Source organism: Gymnoscopelus microlampas (assembly GCF_963454915.1).
Source record: "Gymnoscopelus microlampas genome assembly, chromosome: 6".
Classification (NCBI taxonomy): Eukaryota; Metazoa; Chordata; class Actinopteri; order Myctophiformes; family Myctophidae; genus Gymnoscopelus; species Gymnoscopelus microlampas.
In genome coordinates this window covers 15503237-15520678 of record NC_139943.1, presented here as the reverse complement: position 1 = coordinate 15520678, position 17442 = coordinate 15503237, and the positions used below count along the sequence as shown (strand labels likewise).

The 17442-nt window shown below is 41.8% G+C and overlaps 2 protein-coding genes across 2 annotated transcripts in view; both read right to left on the bottom strand.

Moving 5' to 3' along the window:
• Window positions 1-16607, bottom strand: part of herpud1 (homocysteine-inducible, endoplasmic reticulum stress-inducible, ubiquitin-like domain member 1) — a 30151-nt gene extending 13544 nt beyond the window's left edge. Inside the window, exons 1-6 of the mRNA XM_084060447.1 lie at window positions 16255-16607; window positions 12750-12827; window positions 10283-10360; window positions 6408-6688; window positions 5730-5840; window positions 4472-4858 (exon numbers count right to left, since the gene is read on the bottom strand). Of these exons, the coding sequence (XP_083916573.1) occupies window positions 4472-4858; window positions 5730-5840; window positions 6408-6688; window positions 10283-10360; window positions 12750-12827; window positions 16255-16407 (1088 nt within the window). The 5' untranslated portion in view covers window positions 16408-16607. The remainder of the gene's footprint in view (window positions 1-4471; window positions 4859-5729; window positions 5841-6407; window positions 6689-10282; window positions 10361-12749; window positions 12828-16254) is intronic.
• LOC311047865 (ELAV-like protein 1) lies at window positions 727-1788 on the bottom strand (the record flags this gene model as incomplete). The annotated part of the gene is made up of 1 exon (XM_084060814.1): window positions 727-1788. One exon carries the CDS (start codon window positions 1786-1788, stop codon window positions 727-729), a length of 1062 nt encoding a protein of 353 aa, XP_083916940.1.
• Window positions 16608-17442: the final 835 nt, after the last annotated feature.

The window sequence follows — 17442 nt, the reverse complement described above, 5'->3', positions numbered from 1 at the left end:
CACATGGGGGGGTGGATGCAGGTGGGTCAGTGCCCACATTGGGGGGGGGTGGTGAATGCAGGTGGGTCAATGCCCACATGGGGGGGGTGAATGCAGGTGGGTCAATGCCCACATGGGGGGTGAATGCAGGTGGGTCAATGCCCACATGGGGGGGTGAATGCAGGTGGGTCAATGCCCACATTGGGGGGTGAATGCAGGTGGGTCAATGCCCACATGGGGGGTGAATGCAGGTGGGTCAATGCCCACATGGGGGGGTGAATGCAGGTGGGTCAATGCCCACATGGGGGGTGAATGCAGGTGGGTCAATGCCCACATGGGGGGGTGAATGCAGGTGGGTCAATGCCCACATGGGGGGGGGGGGTGAATGCAGGTGGGTGAATGCAGGTGGGTCAATGCCCACATGGGAAGCAACCACTGCTGGAAAATGGTCACTGGTCAGGAGAGGTTGCGTACTTCCTCTCTCCATGCATGGAGAGAGGAAGTGCTTTTCCCAAATTGATTGAATTTTGCCACCGGATCTGTAGTCGCGGCATGTATGCGAGTCTATATCAAACTGGGGGTCCTTGAATGCACATTCCCCCGCCTCGGCTGGGGATGGCGTCTAGGACACCAGAATGATCCTCCCATTCCAATCCAGCAAAATGCTCCTGGTCAGTGGCCAGGTGGTCTCCAGCAGTGGTTGTTATTCCATTCCATTCCATTACAGTCATTTATGATTACCATTCATTAACGCCTCCGCAGATGTTTGTCGTAGGGCCTGAACACGGCCCTCTCTCTGTGATAATGACTGTCTGGACGGTTGTCGTTGTGTCGGTCTCTCTCCAGGTCGTCCACGGTGTCTCTCCCTCTCTTCGCCGTTTTGCCAGACTCTCTCTCCCTCCCGCTCTCTTCTATCTTAAAGGAGACCTGCAGGATGTTGTCTCCGACACGATGGCCGTTGAGCCGTGCGATGGCTTCAATGGCCTCTTCGTAGTTCGCCATGGTAACGAAGGCCAACCCCCTGCACTTGTTGGTGCGAAAATCTCTGATGACCTTGACGTCGGTAACGGTGCCAAAGGTTCCAAACATGGTCCGGACGAGTTCCTCGTCGGCGTCCTGGCCCAGGTTGTAGATGAAGATGCGCGGTACAGTCACCCGGTCAATGTCTCCCTGGACAAGCTTGTACGGGGAGGTGATGAGCTCGGCTTCGGCGTGCGTGGTGTCTACGACCTTGGCGACCTTGACCTTTGAGTCAGGGCCCATGCACAGGATGGGTTTGGAGATCTTGATCTCCTCAGTGGCTCCAGGAGGCTTGGTGCCGTTCAGCTGTTTGGTGGCCTCCTCCGCCTGAGCCCGCTTGTCGAAGCGGATGAACGCCGCCCCGCGGGGCTTACCTTCCTCATCGAGGAGCATGCGGGCGTTGATGATTGTCCCGTACGGGGAGAACATCTTTTCTACGTCTTCCAGGTTCATGGTCTTCGGCAGGTTGCACACATAGATGTTGGCGTCCTTGATTGCGTCGGAGCTGGGCCGTGCGTATGACACCTTGATGGTCTTGGACTGGAGCTTCTGTCCGTTCAGCGTCTCGATGGCTTTGGCTGCGTCAGCGGGGTTAACGTAGTTGACAAACCCGTACTGCAAACTGTGACCTTTGTTCTTGTCTCTGATGACCTTGGCGGTTTCCACCACGCCAATTCTGCTGAACAGAGTCATCAAGGCATCTTCAGTGGTGCTCTGGGGAAGGTAATTGATTATCAGGTTGGTCCTGAAATCTTTCCCCGCCAGGCCTTTACTGGGCTCTTCTATCATGTTAAAAAACAATCAATAGGCTTTGAAATAGCTGAAGGGCCATTGACAAAATCTGATTAGCATTTTTTAAAAGTTAAAAGTACTTTAGTCTTACAGTTATACTGGTTTTATATTGTTTTATATTATTATTGGTGGTGTAAGAGATACTCTCCAGATATGGAAACATACAACTCACAGGACACCTTCGTTTACCTCACCTGTAGCCTAGCAACAGCCGTCGCCAGGTGCTAGGGAGGCTATTCTTCATGCTGCATTCAAATCAATCAATCAATTGATCAATCAATCAGTCTGTCTGTCAATATGCCCAAATATGGACGGGTACTGATGTCATAGATGACTGATATCATAGACTGACCTACAAATACTCAGACAATGGGCATTAATAATGGGGTTATGATGTATAATAAGGATATAATGATATAATAATTATAATAATAATGAGGTTATGATTTAATAAGATTCCTTGTGGATTAGAGATGCACCGATTGCAAAATTCTTGGCCAATTCCAATTACCGTTTTTTTATAAGTCAGTATGCCAGTAGGCCTACCGTTTTTTCCGATATCGATTTTCTATACAAGAACTAGAGCCATTTTTCTCAGGCCGAATACAAGTACTTAATTTTGTGCACTCGCCGATACAGTGGAAAAGCCAGGAAAAGAACACTTATGCCATATTACAATAGTACAATATCCAAAATCACAGACGATATCCAGTCTAATATCATGATATGGATATAATATTGATGCCCTGCCATTGCCTAAAGCGATTACAAAAAAATATGGAAAAAAATATATATAGTACTCTGACTTCTTATACTACACAGTCCACCAGAGGTAGTACTCTGACTTCTTATACTACACAAGGCTGGTGACACACAGGTATTTGTACCCTGATGTTCAAGAGGAACAAAGTTGTTCTTATACAACACCGTCCTGTGGAATGGTTTTCCTACTAGCCTTCAGTTGATCAGTTCTATTGAAAATGTTAAACTCTCTCTAAAGAACTGGTTGCTTAAACTGGACTTGTTGCAGTAGGTTCCTTCATTCAAAAGTATGTATGTTTTTATGAGAAAACAGCAAATGTATGTTTTGTTGTTGTTTTTTATCTTAATGTGTCTTATTGTTTTGTCTCAGTCTTATTTTGTGCTACAGCCCCGCCCCTTTTCTGCAACCACAGAAACTGTGAGATGCAACATCTCACAGTTTCAAGGCAGGCACAACGTCAGCAGAGGGCCTGAGCCCCGAGAGGCAGATCAGCCAAAAAGATACATCAGTCGGTCTCTGAACAAGACACTGTAATTACACCTGCTACAATGGAGCTGCTCTGATAGCGATCATTCTGGGCAGCTCCCGTGTGTGCAATGCGACAGGTCTCCCAGAACCTGATGCAAATGAAGTGGCCTTGGCCAGTTTGCCATGCTGAATAAAACATCACCACTGGGACCGAGTTCAGTTTGAAAAACACATCCAGTGGGTTGAACGCTGAACATCACAGACACATCCAGAGGGTTGAACACTGAACATCACAGACAAAACAGGGCAGCGGCTGCGTTTGCTGCTTCACACTTGCAGATGCAAAAGATACGAGGATACAAAGCTACACAGCATATCTGTTGCTTAGTATCTGAAGCTGAAGCCAGCTCAACTTTTTTGTAGCCGTTGTATTGTAGCTTTTGCAGCCGCTACAAAGGTCGGATGCATCTTTGTATCTTCATGTCGCTGGCTTCCATAATTGAAAATGAATGGTAGAGTGCATCTTTGTAGCTGCCAGTGTCATGTTCTTTTTGAAGCAATAAAATCCTCACTCCTGACGCGATTGACGGAGACATTTGATTCTTGAGCATTATGCCCGAATTATATTTGGCTGTGCGCCGTCTTGTATTACGACGTGCTGTGAACTTGAAGATCGGCTATTTTCCGTGCCCAAGTAAGTATAATTCAGGCTTTACCGACCGCGCCTACATCTACCAGGATGCAATTCGCTTTCACGGCCCAATTGTGTTCGTGTAGACGCTCAACAAAGCCAAATGCACCACGGTGGATTCTAACCGACGACCTCCGTGGTGGTGGGCAGCTACTTTACCACTACGCCACCCGAGCGCACTAGTTTAACCACTTTAACCCTATATACAGTACATCAGCTATGTACAGGTGCATTAGAAGGAGTCTGCTCAGTGCAGTACACGTACAGGTGGAGTTGTTCCGAAAAGCTGCCGATACCACGTAATTTATCACATGATGATATGTCATTTACAGTAGTCAATTAAATTGTCTTTGGAATGCTTCAGTTGATGTTGCACTACTGTCTGTTTTATACTCTTACTGTACTAGTTACATTATTATTTTACAAACTTGTAGCTGCACTTTCACAATTAATGGAAATGTTATTACTAGATCAGTGGTTCTCAAACTTTAGAATTTCAAGGACCCCCGTAACTCTGAGAGTGTGCAAATGGAACCAAATGGACCCGTAAGGGTCCATTTTGTTCCATTTGCAGGGTCCATTTGCAGGGTCCATTTGGAACTCCCTCAAGGAACCCAGTGGACCCCACTTTGAGAACCATTGTCCTCGGTTTTTTATTTATTTTTACACAGACACTGATATCGGACCAATACACAAGTTATGGATATCGGAATCGGTATCGGGAAGTAAAGAAATGGCATGGGTACATCTGTACTTACAGGTACATGAGGAGGAGGCTGCTCATCACCAGGACGAAGCGGCTCAGGGTGGAGTAGAAGTACACGATGCTGAGGAACACGCCCAGCCGCGCAACAGTGTACACCCAGTCCAGCCAGTCGCGCTCCACGTCCTCCTCGTCCTCCATCACCGGCCCGCCCTGTGCGTTCATCCGCAGGTTCTGGTTGGCCGCCGCGGGGTCGATGAAGGCGCCGTCCTGGGCCCCTGCGTTCTGGTTGGCCGGCAGGGCCTCGATGGGGTTCTGGTTGGGTAAGGCGGCCGGGACAGGCGCTTGGTGGTGGGCGGGAACAGGAGGGTACGGGCCGAAGGTCGTGGCGGCTGGCGCCAAGGACGCTGTGCTGTGGCCTGCTGCTGCCAAAGCTGCATGGCTATCGGTCGAGAACAAGGAGGACATTTTAGACCGAGTTCGTAAGAGTTACGATCACGAATAGTCATGGTGCACATCCTGAACCCATAAAGGCCAGGTGATGGATAAAATAACCTGTCTGGGGCGCCGATGGCCTAGTGGTTAAGGTGAGCCTGCCTATATACCACACCGCCTTTGCTGTGTGTCATTCCCTGTCTCTCTCCCTGTCTCTCTATCCCCAGTTATCTGTCTCTCTCTACTACACTATCCAATTAAAGGCAGAAAAAAAAAGAACCAGTCCAGCGAAAGATGGAAAATATCTGTGCCCTGAGAGCTTGAATTGCAATGTGATGATATTTTTGCAGATTTCTTCTTTTTTTTTTATAAACACACGATGTACTGTACTCACACACAAGTTTCCTTAACTAATTCCCTGCCAAAAACGTAATTATTTCCAATTAACAATACTGCCAAGAACGTAAAAGACGTAATTTAAAATTTTCCAAAATGGGGGGATTTGACCCACAGACCCAAGAGATATCATTTTTCGAAGATCTAGACTCCTATCCACTTCCTTGTTGACTTGTTACTTAAAAATTCTGTATCTCGGCTCCTGTGTACTTTTATTTTTACTATGAAAAATCTCTGGCAGTGGGCAAACGCAGCCAGAAATAAGTCTAGCAGTGAATGAGTTAACTGCTATTTAGACTAAAAAGATTTTGTCTGTTTCTTGTATGTTTGATAAGTATACTCATGCAAGTGCATTATATCGTCATTTTGGATTTTTATTGTAATTAGACTAGCGTATTGTCAGCAAATCTGTGTAAAAAAGGAAATAAAATAAAATGAATTGAACCTAAGAGACATTAAAACATCTATAAAGTCAGACTCACTATTGCATGTAATACTGTCTAGCGTAGACGTGCTGGAGCCAGAGGAGCTGTTGAGGGCTGTACAAGGAGTAGGTAGGGAAGGCTGGCTGGGCCATCTCTGCTACACCAGGCCTAGAGACAGAAAGAGTGAGAGATGAGGAAAGAAAGAAGGATGGGAGGGGGAGAGAGAGAGAAAAAAATAGAGAAAAAGAGAGAGAACAAGAGTCAAACAAAACAAATAATTCTTGCTCATGTTGAATGATGATTTATTTCCCACATGCCAAAGTCATACTTTGGTGAAAGCAAAACCTAATGTTATTATTCACTCAGTTTATATAGTTTATTTATTCAACAGCAAAGGCACACACCGTCCAAAAACAAAGATGTCTTGACAGTAACAATAGCTGGATACTTGTTTTGACTATAGCAATAGGTACACATTAAATGACATAATTTATGAATATAGAAATAGGTATATCAGAGATTACTTATGACTATACCAATTAGGTATATAATATTCAGAAATTATACTTGACCCTAGCAATAGGTATATCAAACATTATCTTTGACAAATCTTCCGACATTATTTGTACCAATATCACATTTGTTTTTTAACTGTACCAAAAGGGAATATCAGACATTTTCAAAGTTGAAATAGACAGGCACCTAGTGGACCTTTTAATTGTATGTTTGACTTACACTGCAATGCCAGGCCAAGCCGGTGTTTGTGTTTGTGTGTGATCTGGTTGTGGAGTGGAGGCTGCTGGGGCTGCATGCCTTCTCTGCCTCAGCTCTGGTGTTGTTGGGGTACTTTGTACAGGTGGTGTTGTTGGGGTACTTTGTACAGGCGGTGGTGTTGGGGTACTTTGTACAGGCGGTGGTGTTGGGGTACTTTGTACAGGGGAGGAGGGGCTGCGATCGAGGGAAGTAGAGCTGGACGTGGAGGTCTGTACTGTGGAGGCTGATTCTGTCTCTCTGACCTGAAAAGAAAGAAAGAAATGATGTCAGACTACTCTGGCAAAAGGTACACGCTGATGAACACATGCACATTTGATATGGCGGTTCCTAATACCAGCCCCAGAGACATGTTTACAAAGATTGTTTATAAGACAAACCTGCCTTATAATCAAACGATAATCAGATCAGTTTCAGTTCAGTTTATTTGCATTTATAGTGCAACATCAGTGGGGTCTCTGTGCACTGCAAGTCATAAAACAAAAACACAGTAGCAAAGAAGGACAGTAAAATGTGCCAGCACGTATGGTCAAACAATTACCATGCGATAGTGCACAGCTGAAAAATGTACAGATCACCAAAAAAGAAAAGAAAATTTAGAAAAAAACACAGTGAAAGAAGAGGTAGTCATAACAATGAATTCAATAAAACTAGGGGGAACCGTAACGCAAGAAAAAAAATATGTTTTTTTTTTTGCCTAGATTTTAAAATGTCCAAAGAGTCGGCATCTCTAACAGCTGGAGGGAGAGCATTCCAGAGACTGGGCGCTCTGCCCCCAACTGTTTTTTTTTTATTATATTTTGTGACTGTGAGGTGACCAGCATCCTGGGATGTGTAGTGGTCATTCAGGGATGTTTTATAGGTCATGAGCAGCACCTTGAAGTTGGTTCTGGTCTGTATCGGCGGCCAGTGTAGTGCTATGAGTGTTGGTGTGATGTGGTTGAATTTCCTTTTCCTAGTTAGTACTATGTTAGTACTGTAGATAATAAACCAAATGTGTTATGTAATGAAGTGAGGGAGGCAGTGCCCACATGCACTAATCACAACCTTTATTCAAATTTCGTTGAAAAATATAAAATTGACAATCAACTGATTAACAATGTGTATCTTAGATTTTTTTATATATATTTTCAGGCAGGTTATTATTTGAAAAACATTTAGAAATAATCTACAAGCTCACAACGTGTCGCATCGGCTATTTTCACTACTTTTGTGCGACACTCATGTATGGTGAGGAAGGGCATTCATTTGCTTAAAAAAATCTACAACAAAAAGTAGAAAAATGGATATACTGTAAAAGGTTTCTTCCTGACAGCAACGATATACTGGTGCACCCAAGACTTCCGTCTTAGTGTCACTATTTTGGGCAATGGGCACGTCTTTATAGGCAAAATCATTCAAAGAAATAAGAAGAATTTTCAAACATATCGAACATAGCAGATCTACAAGCTCACAACATGCCGCAATGCTTTGTGAGCTTATACTAGATCTGCCATTTTCACAATTTCCTCACACAATAAATTATGCAGGGCTTAAAAGGTTAATTTATTTTCTTTTTTTAACTCTGCAACTCAGCAGTTTGTCTGAGGGGGATGTGTGCTCTCTTGTTAATGTCAATTACATGGAAATTTCATGTGGTGAGCCTGGGGACATTGAGGGCTTCTGAAAGTGATGTGAAACTGAAGTAATCTACATTTAACTGCATTTGAGATCTCATATCTGCACTTGACTGAACACTCCTCGGTTGGTTGCTAATGAGATATGAGCTGTGCAGCTGTTCTTCTACCAGAGAGGCACAAGATTATTTAGAGGCCGACTGATGCCACATTTTAGTGTCCGATGCCAATCCCAATTTTGGAGAGTCCTAGCCCACCGATTACAGATGTTCTGAGCGATCATTTTTCCAAAATGATTTTATTTAACCACTATTTAAGTTTTTTTTTTATTTATTGCCAGTCTACAAACTCATGTTGATTGGCTAATTTTGGAAATCTTTTAAAGCTTTTGAAAATGTCTGCCCACTTTTCACTGTACTATCCAATAAAGGCAGAAAATCCCAAAAGAAATTATAATAAAAAAATAAAAAAGTCTGATTGGAGTTCCTGAATACAGGCAGGTGCCACGTCAATATGTAAAGCAACATGCAAGTCAAGTGTTACACCCAACGTATCACAGTGTGTATCTACAACCTGTTAATAAATCTTGCTCACAACAGAGCAGCACAGATGGCTGTATACTCTACATTCTGTATCCCGGATGCTAAATGATTCTGTACTTTCTTGCTAAAGTTGCTGTTGTTTCGTTTTTTTACCCGTTTACTTTTTCTTGTAATACACCCTGTTATTTTAGCTTGTTTATTTTATATTGTTACAGTCTGCGGAGAATGTCTCACCAACGTTTCCCTGCACAAACATCTATGAGTGAGGATGGATTCAGACTATGGTCCCGGGTGGGCACCCGGGTCCACTTGCCAGATGTTGTGATTAGTGTGAACTGCGTGATTAGTGTGAACTGCGTCCGTACCAACTCAGTGACGTCAATATTATGCAACACGGTACATTTGACGGCATATGCTAGTGACTAGAGGCTGCTATAAGATACCAAGGATGCTTCAGTGATGTCACTGTCATGCGACACTTGTAACAATTGTCGAGACGATGTTATGTTGGCTACGCAGCGAGGTTTCAAAGACCGTCAGTGCACACTGCTTTGGTTGTGTATTATTTCTCTGTTATTATTATAACAGAGAAATAATATTATAATAATTATCATAACACAGTCAAACTTTATTATTCGCTCTGAACTCTGACAAGTGACTAGTCTTGTCACATGACATCCTCTATCTCTCAAAGCCCCATAGTCCACAGCGCTCCCTTGAGGCACCTAGGTACCATTACAGTTGAATTGAAGTGTACTCGGGTACGGAAGAATCATGGCCAATGTGAATGCTGGCCAAGGGGAGGGCCATCGTACTCGGGAACGGTTCGAATCAATCGGACCCAGTGAGACTCCGCCCTCGTGACCCATAAAAGCTATTTTAGTCACCCTGATGAAGGCTGAGTTCCCCCTTTTTTTTTACATTTTTGCCATGCATTAGCCATAACAATAAAGGATTTAACATTTTGTATATTCATATAAGAGTGCCTTGGTCACTGTTCTTTTTTGTTCTTCAACTTTCTGTCACCCTTGTACCAAAGAGCACCTTGTTTGGATATTCATTCATTTGACAAACATACATGCTCCTCTCTGTGTTTTCTATTTATCTATAACCATCTGTTTGTGAGGATTACTCAACTGACTTGCATGTGTTCCTGGAAATCATTTGTGCAAGTGGGCCAGTCACAACATTCTCAGTTACCAACATCTTTCAAAGATACAAAAATGTATGTCACGGTTTTTAATAAACCGGAGGGATTCATATGGTTCCATTTGTACACTCTGAGTTATGGTGCTCTTTGAAATAAAAACTTAAAAAAAAAGTTTGAGAAGCATTGCTCTAAACCACTGTTTCTCAAAAAGTGGGTCGGGAGGACTTAGGACACATGTTTGGGTCGCGAACCCATTTTTATGGGTCACGAGAAAACACCCCATTTTTATTATTTATTATTTAAAAAAAAAAATCTCTTTTCAAGAAATTTCATATACATATATATATATATATATATTATATATTTTTTAAGGAGTTGTGAAAATAGCAGATCTACAAGCTCACAACGTGTCATTTTCACTAGTTTGGATCCTGGGGAGACTTCTATTTTGTGTCTCGAGCTAAAAAGTGTGAGAAGCACTGCTCTTAACTACTTTAAGGTGTAGACATGTACCAGTGGAATAAAAATCACCTTAGGTCTGGCTCCCAGGGGTCCTCTAGCTGGGGCCCGAGCAGAACACACCAGGTGTAGCGTGGGAGCGCAGTCAGTCTGGGATGGCAGAGATAAACAACAGATTAACAAGGGTTACGTGGCAACAACACATGCTGCTGATAGTGATAGCACACACACGCAGGAGAGAAGTAGTACTATACTGAAATGTATACGTGTCCAGATTGCTTTCAAACGCTGCTAGAACTTATATCAAAAGGCATGTAGGCCAAAGTATTACATTTTATATTAGTATCAATGTATTATTCACAGGTAATACATCTTTAATAAAGTGTTAAAGTGCAGCCACAATTTAAAACATTTAAATAGCACAGGAACAGTATAGAACAAAACAGTAATGGAATATCAACTTAAAAAGTCAACATTCAAAATAAACAATCATTGTTTAGTGTAAATGAGCTATCATCATGTAAATTATGTGATATCAGATACGCGCTCCTGCATGTTTGGCAGCATGTCAGAGGGCATTTCCTTCCTGTACCGGTATCGGTACAACTCTAGCCTTGGGTTTGGGCAGAACGGAGCAGAAAACATAAAGAAGAATTCCTATTCCTTCGTTCTCTGATGTCAACAACTGAACCACCAGGTCAAATTGACAATCCAAAGTTACTTATAAACGTCATTCACATTTGGCAACAACTAGGCTTGTCACAATTATTACATAATCGTCTAATCACAACTATTTGGGATAATAGCAATTATTTTGCATAATCGTTTCCATGTTGAAAAATGTTCATACATTTTCAAATATTAAAAAAGCAGAAATAACAGATCTTGTATAGAAGTATCTTGTATTTTAAGTATGCAATTATTAAATATGTTAGTCATTTCTTTGTATACCGGTATTTAAGTTATTGTATCTGCTCTGTGCATTTTTTTATTACAAAGCCTAAAAGGCAAAATAAAAAAGGTCAGTGCCGATTCCAATGTTCAATGCCAAAAACACAATTGAATCGTTAATTGCAATTATTTGTGTGACAATTAATCGTAACTTAAATGTTGTAATCGTGACAGCCCTAGCAACAACCCCACAAGCTTTCCAGCCATACAGGAGTATGGGACAGAACTAGACAGCAGACATCACAAGGGAGTTCTTCATATGAGCAGATAGCATATTTGATGGCATAGTGTGCTTTTTTTAATAAACACACCTCCAGAACTACAGTCATCAAGCTGCAATGCAGCCCCTCTGTCTGAACTAATTTTCTCTAAACAGAGGATTCTCACTGAAAACAACAGGTGGCTCCATACTGATGTATACCTTTGTGGACTTCTGTCACTGTCTGGATCGGTTTACAGGTTATCTTTTCTCTCCAGTAACATGAGCCACTATGGGGATTCAGAGATTAAACCATGTTGCAAAACACATGAAATACGAGCTTATATACTACTGACCGACCCTTCAGTGCCGCCTTCAGGCAAAGCATGTTTTTAGGTCAAGGATTGACCTAACTATTTATAGTTGACTTGACTTGTCGTTTATAAATAGTACGGTAATTGATTTTGGCCATCGCCTTGGCCATCATAGTCAGATAATGGTTGCTTTAAGACAGGCAGCCTACATACAACCTCATCGTCTAACAGGAACTGCAAAAGTCAGGTAAAACTGTCAGGTAAAAAAATATTTCAAGGAAGAAATCAAGATGGGGATTCCCCCATTTTGGATGAGCGGTACATGACCATGATGGAACATTTTTCCATTCACCTATAATATATAAAATAAAACCATGAAAGAACTTTTATTGCACCAATAATTAAAATAGATTATGAAGGAACTAACTAAAGGATCTATATGAAACAAAACACAAGGGATTTTTTTTATTTTTTATTTGCAACTCTTTCAGTTTTTTAATATTATGTAATGGTGAGCACTGAGCAGATCACCCCTTTTCACTAATCCTTTCTTTTTTTAAAGATATTTTTTGGTTTTTCAGCCTTTATTGATAGTATACACTATACAGTAAACAGACAGGAAATGGGGAGTGACACGCAGCAAAGGTCGCCGGGATCGGGACTGGAACCCGCGACACGCTGTCAGACTGCAATGAGCCTAGGTGCCCGGACCGATACGCCAGCCACCCGGGCCCCTTTCCACTAATGACTAATCTAATCATTATACCATGCAAACCTTAACAGGGCTTCCACTGCAGGAAGCAGATGTCAAAATTCACTGCATTGAGGTTTGTGTTGATAAGCAAATGCAGCTAGACAGAATTGCACTGCCATGCACACAGTCACACGCACGCACGCACGCACACACACACACACACACACACACACACACACACACACACACACACACACACACACACACACACACACACACACACACACACACACACACACACACACACACACACACACACACACACACACACACACACACACACACACACACACACACACACACACACACACACACACACACCTGTCTGAAGATATCTCTCAGGTGTAGGTGGTCAGGCAGTAGTTTCCCAGAGTAGATCAGTCTTTGGTCACTCACCGCCTGAACACAATGGAGAGAAATGGGTTGGAGTGAGTAAGAATATAAAACGTTATTTATGAAGCACTTTTTAAAAACACATTTTATAAAAGTGCTTCACATAAGAGAATAGTGAGATACAAACAAACAGAAGTACACAAGCGTTCAGAAAAAGATAAGAGACTTGAGGTAAGAGATAAGAGACTTGCAAAGAAGTAACTTTAGCGAATATTAATTCGCTTGATTCTACATAGAATTCAGTTGAACAATCTGTTGTTCCAGAAGATGCTTCTCTCCTGTGCAATGGTATGGTGTGTGCTGGGTGGAAGGGCTTTGAGTGAGTGATGCCTGCCTCTAGCAACAGTAACGCTCTCTACCACCATGGCCTTCAGTCAGTCATTGATCATGCTCCATGGTTCCTCTCATTAAGCATGATGGCAATTAAGCCTGGCCATGGCAGGGGAAACAGGCTGATTGATTGAGCTACAAATCACAAACTTGACAAAACTGAACTGCACATTTGTCACAACAGAATTCTATGAACAAGTAGTTTATAGCTATAGTTAAAGACGCAATCCGGAACTTATTTTTTTATAATAGTATCTGCAATTTATATAGCGCTTTTCTAAGTACCCAAAGACGCTTTACGTGGGGGGCATGAGAAAACAACAAAGAAAAACAACTTTATTAGGGGAGGAAAAAAACACAAAGAAAAGGCTAAGACTAATGAATAAAATCAATAAAAACAGTGGAATGATGAGAAGGGGGGGTGGAGTTAGCTGGGGAAAGCCATATTGAAGAGGTGGGTTTTGAAGGTTTGGAGGGTGGGGGCTTTTTATGACTAGAACCTTATTTTGTATGAATCTTTATGGTAAAGAATGTCAATATGTTATCACTAGCATATCTGCAGTGGTTGGAGGAGGTCTCCCTACTCTTCGACTGAGACATTTAGACCCTGGTGTCTGGTGTCAGGTAGGACACCTACTGGTTGACTAGTAGTACTGCCTGAAACTCATAAGCAGTGGTAGAAAGTAACTAGGTACATTTACTCAAGTACTGTACTTAAGTAAAAATGTGTATGTATTTCTACAATACCTTTTTTTATTTCTACTCTAGTACATCTCAGAGTTAAATATTGTACTTTTATTCAAATTATTTGAAAATGTTCAAATCTTTGTATATTTAGAAAAGCTTGTAGATCTGCTATAAAAGTATTTTATACATTTGGAAACTTGCCCAATGGGACATTCTGTATAACACTTAATACATAATACTTTTGGTTTTGGTACTCTTTGGTACTCTTGATATACCTTTGGTAAGTATATTTTGATGTCAATACTTTTGCACTTTTACTCAAGTCAATTGTGAAACCGGACCTTTTCTTGCAACAGAGTATATTTCTACATAGTGGTATTGATAGTTTTACTCAAGTAAAAAAATGTGAGTACTTCTTCCACCACTGAAACTCATAAGCGTCATTATTGAAATGTAATGAAGTCCGGTCGAACCTGTTCAGTAAAAGTAGGGTCTGCAGAATAATAGCTTGCTTGCCATAATGGTATCACAAGAAAGACCTTCAACTTTTAATCTCTTTCTTCTTATCAACATATTTCTCACAACTTGCCACCAGCAGCCACGAACTGGTGGCTACAGGCTATAGTCGCCTGGACGGATGTCATGTCCTTCAGGATACAGTCAGATAGTCTTGCCTACAGGAGTTAAACCACGTCACCCATTCAAACCGGGAACGCATCTGTGTAACCCACTTTAACCATTATTTTATACTTTGGCTATTCAAAAATAGCAGATATACAAGCTTGTAGATCAGCTATTTTTTTTTTAATCGTTAAAGTTTGTGCAAATCTTTGAATATATATATTTTCTTACAGCGAACATTTTTTAATGCAAATCAAATGTTCATGATTCATGAAAAAACGTTCATGATTTTTCAAAAAATAGCAGATCTATAGTGCCGCACTGTGAGCTTGTATATCTGCTATTTTTGAATAGCCAAAGAAATCTTAAGTGACAGAGATGCGTTTCCGGATTGAATGGGTTAAACCCCATATGGTTTAGTCCAGGGGTCTTCAACGTTTTCAGGCCAAGGACCCCCTAGCTGAGCAAGAGATGAATCAGGGACCCCCCTCTATATTGTATACAATTGTATTTCAGATTAAACTTTTTTTTTTAACTTGGTCTGCTTTCTTTCCCCTCTACACCAATTACTCTTAAGTTCTCCTCAGAAAAGGGATGTTAGGGTTCAAGTGGTTAATGTAAAAACAAAAAAATCATATCACACAAAGATTTGGCGGACCCTCTGTAGTAACTCTGAGGACCCCCTAGGGGTCCCGGACCCCCTGTTGAAGACCCCTGGTTTAGTCCCTCACAGTCCCTCTGGGCTCTATACTAGGGTATTTTCTGTTTTCTGTTATTGTGGGGAAAGCTTCGCTGAAAATAGCCAACGCAACGGATCAGAATTCCCCAGCTTCAAGGATGTAGTTATGCAATCAGTTGTGTTTTTACACGCACACACAAAAACACATTCTCAGAGTTAAAGGGCTGCTGTTAACTTCCTTATTACAATTACGGGACAGATTATACAAGCTGTGGGGAAATAAAACATTCTAAGAATCTCCCAGGTCATTTTGGGGAGAAATAATGCAACTTTGTAACCAACTACATACACAGTAAAATCCTAAGTGTTAAAAGGTGCAATTCTGAATATATTTTAACAAATAAAAAGTCATGTTAAGTAACCTACTGTATATGTATGGTGGTATGTTAAATGTAGACATGTTACACCTATACCTTGTTGTTATACCTTTCAAGCCGAGACAGCATCTGCATCACATAGTTGTTGCTGTATATATAAAGCAACATCCATGTTTTTCAGAAAACTTAGGTCAGGAGACTCAGGATTTAGAAGGCATTTTTAGAATAGGCCTACAGATCTAAATGGGTTAATACAACATAACTAGTAGCCTGCCTGGTGGGCTACTCTTCCACTGAGAAATCTACATACTATTTATTTCGCTATACCATGTTATATCACTAGTGAATGCACTAACCGTGTTTTTATGCTGAAAAGCATATTTTCTTTTTTCTTTGTGATATTTGTAAACTTGCTTTTGCTTTTTGTATGTATATTATTCTATGTGGAGTCTTTGGACCCCAGGAAGAATAGTCTCCACTAAGGTGTAGACTAATGGGGATCCTTAATAAACAAACAAACAAACAAACACCTGTGAAGGAAGTGATAATATGGCTGCTGTGCATAGAGCCTATGCCAGGCCCAGCGGTGCAGGCAGGCAGCAGGGGATCCTGTCAGGCAGCTGCTTTCACGTTCCATAACAAGACAGAAGTAACTGCTGGGACGTTAGCTTAGCTACAACAATGCTAGCGTGTCATCCAGTTCACAGCCTTCTAATAACGATAAACACGAATAACTCACGGGTTGAGACGGGTAGACCGCAGACAGATGTCTCTTCAGGTCCACCACGGTCCAGTCCATGTCCACCCCGTCCACGGTCTGGTCCCCGTGGGCCAGGTTGGGCGTTTTGATCACGAACGTGATGGTCTTTTGTTGAAAGCCTCCCCGATCCATTTTATAACCCCTCTCTCTCTCTCTTTTATATCTCTATTCTGTGATGTTTCGCGCGAGCACCTCGATACAATGTAACTAACACAACCTCGAGACAGATCAAATAACTTATTATAATACCGACCCGATCACAAGGAAACGTGTCACCGTGTGGCAATAAGAGGGAAGTTAAAGTATCTGTTGCTGGCTGCTGTCACACACGGAAAAACAACACATAGAGAGAGGCGTCAATGTAGCCAGAGGAATGTTGTTTCCAAACACACTGTGGCCGCTCCTGATTGGCTGACAGGGCGCGTGTGATCGGACGTGGAGGGTCGGGTGTACTTTCATGGTTGCGCATGCGCAACGCTGTAGATCAAGGGTGGCAACCACCATGCAACCTTAGGCACTAATGCCAACATTGGCACAGGGCAGGGGAGGGTTATGATTGGCACACTGGCATAAATGTGAGAGAGAGGATTTTTCTTTTAAAATTGAATATTTAGGGAAAAAAAGTTTAGTCAGTTAAATTTAGTTCCCTCACATCTGTATACAAATGTCATCCTGCACATAATTCTATATTCATTCAAACTCCTAACTCTGACTGGCAAGGGAGTCTGGGAGATAAGTGGGTTATTGCTCTGAGTCTAATGACCATTTACATCCTGATACTGTTTATGCTGCATGTTGCCTGTTTCTACTTTTAAGTGAAAATGCCACAAGAAAATATTTATAAAGAAGTTGGAAATAGGAAATGTTTATGTGGTGTCATAATTAAACGTAATGTTGATATGGCACACTGATTATCAAGAAAATAAAAACATGGCATTTCATGTCAAAAAGGTTGCTGACCCCTGCTTGACCCCGATCATCATCCCATCGTCCAGTGGTTCTCAAACTTTTTAATGTCAAGGAAGGACACCTCCCCCCCACCCCCAAATAGATACAAGAAGAGTGGGCACTGAGGAAGAGTGGGCACTTCGGTGTAAAATGTACTATTTTGTCCAAAATGCTCTAAAGTAATGTAAAGTATACATGATGTGAACATGCACGGCACCT